Genomic DNA, 4,820 nt, shown 5'->3' on the forward strand with positions numbered 1-4,820 from the left:
ATTGTTTATAAAAGAAGATAAATAACTGGAACATCATCTGAATAACTTGAAAATTGTTTGAAATTATCGTCGGCCACCGGAGATTCATTATCCGATGACTTCACTAACTTTATCGTCGACTTCTTTACCTTGAAAATTGAAGGGGAAAAATGGGTAAAGGATGTTTTTCACTGCCATATTTATTTTCCGATGACATCGTTAACTTTGCGGGCGACCTCTCGATTGACTTCACTCTGAAAGTTGAAGAAAGAAGAAAAAATGGATAAAGGAGGCGGTCTAGTTCTCTTCTCCACGCTAGGTTAACCGATGAAATCATTTTTATGCATTATCTGTAAAATGGGCTATGTCGGGTAATATTTTTTAAAACATGGGCTATTTTTGGTTTTGAGATTGGGCCGACTCACATAGGATGTAATTACATAAAAAATAAACAGACTTAATGATTGAAATCTAAATGATTAAAATTCAAATTAAAAAATAAGTTAAAATTCGAATGCTCCATTTAAGTGCAAACAAACGAGTTCTAATATGGCCCCGGGGCCCGGCTTAACCTTAATCCCATTTCTTTCGTTCTTTTTAGCCCAATTTTCTAGCGCTGAAGCTGCAATTTGAAAAGACAAAAACAAAGTAGCCCTAGAAAGAAGAAATAGTAAGTTGAACCCAAAATCATGGCTTCTTCCGGCGACTGCAGCGAAGATGACGGCAGTATTTCTTACGGCGATTACAGCGAAGATGACGACCGTAGAAATAGTATTTTTTCCGGCGACTACAGCGAAGATGACGGCTTTAGTGGTTGTATGTCTTGCGGCGACTACAGCGAAGATGACGGCTTTAGTGGTAGTATTTCTTCCGACTACTGCAGCGAAGATGACGGCAGTATTTCTTCCGGCGACTTCAGCGAAGATCCTCCACCGTCGAAGAAACAGGAAGTAAGTGAAGTTGAAGGACCCCTAGACGACTATATCAGTCAGTTGCCGGACGCAATCCTTGTTCAGATTCTCTCTCTTTTGCCTACGACAGAGGAGGCGTACGCGACATGTGTTCTCTCAAAAAGGTGGCAGCATCTCTGGACCTCTGTTTATAACTTCTATTTCAGTCATATTCGCGGGAAATCAAAACGCTTCCTATCATTTGTGGACTATGTGTTAGCTCATTCCGTTGCTTCCAAAATTAAAAAGTTTGAGATCGACTGTAGTCGCCTGTTTAAATACAAGTCCCAAATCGGCCGATGGCTTAGTTTTGCTGTTGACAAAAATGTGGAAGATGCTATAATATATTCTGATTCTCACGTTTGCATATTGCCTGAATCTTTCTTCACCTGTTCGTCGTTGATAACGTTACATCTTGTTGATAGTTGCTTAGTTTCTGATATTGTCATAGCGTGGAAGTCTCTAACGAGCATCAAGTTGGAGGATATGGTGGTAGTGGATGCCGAAATTGTGAACATACTCTCAGGGTGTCCTTCTCTGGAAACTATTGTATTTCATAAGGTTGGGGGCTTTCGTCGCCTCGAAATTAAATCTTCAAAAGTGAAAAGCCTGGCATTGGAAGGTTATTGGCTAGATGAAGGTTATTGGCCGGATGATGATGGAAGTGGAAGTAATCGTTCCTTTGAAATTTTTGCCCCGTATCTTCAGCATTTGGAGCTTTCAAAAGATTTTTATGATTTCAGGTGTAGGCTTGTAGATGTGTCCTCCTTGGTTGATGCTAAGATTACTTTCGACATTAAATGTTTCAAAGAACTTCGGGATAATCCTGATCAAGATTCTGATGATGATGAGGAAGAAAGTTGTCATGATTTTCATCAACGTTTTAAGACCCTCGTCCAAGATTATCTTCAACAGCTGAGATGTGCAACCAGGTTAACAATCGGAACTTGGTTCACTCAGGTTTGTGACTTTTGTCATTAGTACCCTGCATAGCTAAACAAGGATGCTTTTGCTTAGTTGTACATAACTTGGTGCAATTACGTTATCTTTCTCAAAAAAGTATAGTGCATATTTTTTCAGATTGATTTTAGCAGGCAGTTGAACGTAAACATTATACAATTGAGAACCTTTGCAAAAATTTCACCAACACAACTGGACATATTATAGAAACTTGTATGGACTTTTGTGCCTTTTTGCAATCCTTTTTGTCAATTTTGGATGTGGGTTATTTATTTTAGCAGATCTAGAAACGAGGATTTTTTTACGTCACGGTTAGATTTGGTAAAACACTCTCTATCTCATAAGTAGTTTCTATTCGTTGTTATTGCTTTCTCCATTCTTAATAGTTTCATTGGGATTACTGCACCAGGTCCTGTGCATATTGCAGTTCAAAGAGGTGCCAATTCCAGATTTGAAATGCAAATATCTAGAGTTAGAGTTGCACTTGGAAAAGTTTAATTTGTATGGAGCAGCTTGGATTTTGCGAGCCTCACCTCTTGTGGAGACAGTCGTCATAGACGTTGAAAATCAGCCTGTAACTTCCTGGATCTTTTTTCTTTTTCTTTTTACATCTATTCATTTAATGATGTTTTAACAATCTCCCCCCTCCCTTTCCCCGAGAAGTTGTTGTTGAGGAGAATGCGAATATATCTTGAATTATCACTAAGAAGCTTTGCTTTTGTAACTGTAATATGGTTGGTTTTGTTGCTTTCGTTGTGGCAAATGATATCTGAAACGAAAGATTGTTGCGCTGTCACCTTGTACCGCGGCTACCTGCCATGAGTATTTATGGCCGGAAGGACCGTCATAATCATGTTTCAAGTACCGTTATTCTGAAATTTTTCTGTACTGGACACTTATACTGTGAAATCATTTTTTGTCACTTTAGCTCAATTTCCATTAGGCTGACCTGTATTTAGCCCTGACTATATTCTCTGTCTCCAGTTTGATGATTTCAGGTGTCGCTTTGAGTTTGAATACTTGGAGAAAGGTGATAACATTGATCTGCAGAGATATATTTCAGGCTTTGTCTTTCCCAACCTAAAGAATGTTAAGATTGTCATCTCTCCCGGGATGTGCTTGGAGGATCATCTCGGATGGGAATATATCAGGAAGCTTGTCAAACTTTCAAACTTTCTGTTAAAGAATGCACTGATTTTGGAGAAGTTTGTCATCGTATCAAGCAGACGAAGGTGTGAGATATGTTATACCAAATGTGTGTCCCGATATTTATCTCGATTGGCTAAGAAGCTGTCAAATTGCCCAAGATCCTCCGCCAATTCTGTGATTATCTTCCAGGAATGAACTTTCTATGACTTGACTGCAAGTATTTCTGTCTCAGGGTACAAGAATGTTTCCTTATATTAAGTTTCTGATAAACTTAATGCAATCACGAATCTTTAACTAAGCTATTAACTAATTACTGCCCTTTTGAACTTACCGCTTGGTTTAGCATGAAGCTTTTATTTGTTGCATTTTAGATGTTGTGCATGTGCATTGAGAGTTTCTTGCAAGTTGCAACACTTGTTTTCCTGTAAGTATTATGATGAGTAGATCTCCAAACAACATTTCGCGATAATTAGCCTCATTAAGATGTCGTGTTTTGCTAGCTTGCTTCGTCCACAGCGTCAATCCTCTGACTGTGAAATGGTTCCCTCTTTGGCTTTTTTCTTGGAAGAAAGGGGCCTGCATTTTTTGTTTACCTCACATGATTTTTAACAGTCTATATTTGAGGCTTACAGTGTTGTTGAATCTTTTTAGTTGAAGATAAGTCATATTAAGGCTTAAAGTTTTCCCAATTTTTATCCTTTCGTCAATGCTTCCGCTAGAAAATTCAGATTTAAGTCATTTTCAATCACCACTAGAAAGTTAACAACACCACCCCCAACACACACACACACACACAAATAGCTTGTTTGGCCAAGCTTCTTTAGGGCCTCAAAAGCAATTTTTTGAAAAACAATTTTGAGAAAAATACATTTAGAAATACCTTTTTATAGCTTGACCAAATACTAATTGCTGCTCAGAAGTATTTAAAATTTACATTCCATGTTATTACAGCATTGCTTATATTTCTCTCTTTTTCTTTTTCGCCAATGAATGGAAAGTTTTCCTGTGTTGCCCCTCAAATCTAGTCTTTTCTTTGACCTATTAGGTGACAAAATTGATATACTATGACCAGTGTGGTGAATCTAATTTTTCATGAGTGACAACTGATGATGACTCTTCACATAGGAAGCATCTGCAACATAGATTTTACCTTCTTTTCTGCATGTTATCATTAGTGAGACAGGCCCCGAACAAGCCATCTAAATCAGGGGAGTTGCACAGTTAGCTATTAATTAGATCTGTATTTACTCTTAAGCTATTATTTAAAATGGATTTACTTTTTAGCCAGTGCTTTAATAAACTTTTACTTGATTGGACGAAAATACCCTTGTGCTAGACATGGTGTCCTTAACTTCATGAGTGATGTGTAATATTAAGGACAAAGTGTCCTGAATTAGCACCTTTTGTTTTAAACTTTAGGACATCTTGTCCTTAACTTCATATATGTGCAATGTAAATGTTGATGTTTTATACTTCAATACCACACAAGGGGGGAGGGGGGTGATTTGTGTGGTACCCAATTTTCGCTTAACTTGATTATAGAAGGACCTGGTTCTTCTATATGTTCCAACTACTACTGTTTGCGAAGTAATAAGTAAAGAAAATAAAGAACACAGAGATTTTTACGTGGAAAACACCTGGCTCAAAAGGTGAAAAAATCACGACCTACTACTCAGTAGGATTTTCCCAAACTTTCACTAAAATCACTGAGCCAAAAACTGCATTTACAAAAACTCTTGTAAACCTAGGATTAACTCTAATCCCGTTGTGGCACACAACCTC

The 4,820-nt window shown here is 37.8% G+C and overlaps 1 protein-coding gene across 1 annotated transcript; it reads left to right on the top strand.

The window, feature by feature from the left end:
* Nucleotides 1–541: 541 nt before the first annotated feature.
* LOC109242930 (putative F-box/LRR-repeat protein At5g02930) lies at nt 542–3,368 on the top strand. The gene is made up of 3 exons (XM_019409811.1): nt 542–1,889; nt 2,299–2,463; nt 2,874–3,368. The coding sequence occupies exons 1-3, from the start codon at nt 669–671 to the stop codon at nt 3,231–3,233; spliced, it is 1,746 nt and encodes a 581-aa protein (XP_019265356.1). The 5' UTR covers nt 542–668; the 3' UTR covers nt 3,234–3,368.
* The last annotated feature ends 1,452 nt before the right edge of the window (nt 3,369–4,820 follow it).

The sequence above is a fragment of the Nicotiana attenuata genome, unplaced genomic scaffold, assembly GCF_001879085.1.
Source record: "Nicotiana attenuata strain UT unplaced genomic scaffold, NIATTr2, whole genome shotgun sequence".
Taxonomy (NCBI): Eukaryota; Viridiplantae; Streptophyta; class Magnoliopsida; order Solanales; family Solanaceae; genus Nicotiana; species Nicotiana attenuata.

Bases quoted from the DNA above. Each gene is read 5' to 3' on its own strand.
- LOC109242930 (XM_019409811.1), top strand. From the start codon at position 669: ATGGCTTCTTCCGGCGACTGCAGCGAAGATGACGGCAGTATTTCTTAC. The intron at 1,890-2,298 runs GTTTGTGACTTT...TTACTGCACCAG, and splicing joins TCGGAACTTGGTTCACTCAG to GTCCTGTGCATATTGCAGTT. The intron at 2,464-2,873 runs GTAACTTCCTGG...CTCTGTCTCCAG, and splicing joins TAGACGTTGAAAATCAGCCT to TTTGATGATTTCAGGTGTCG.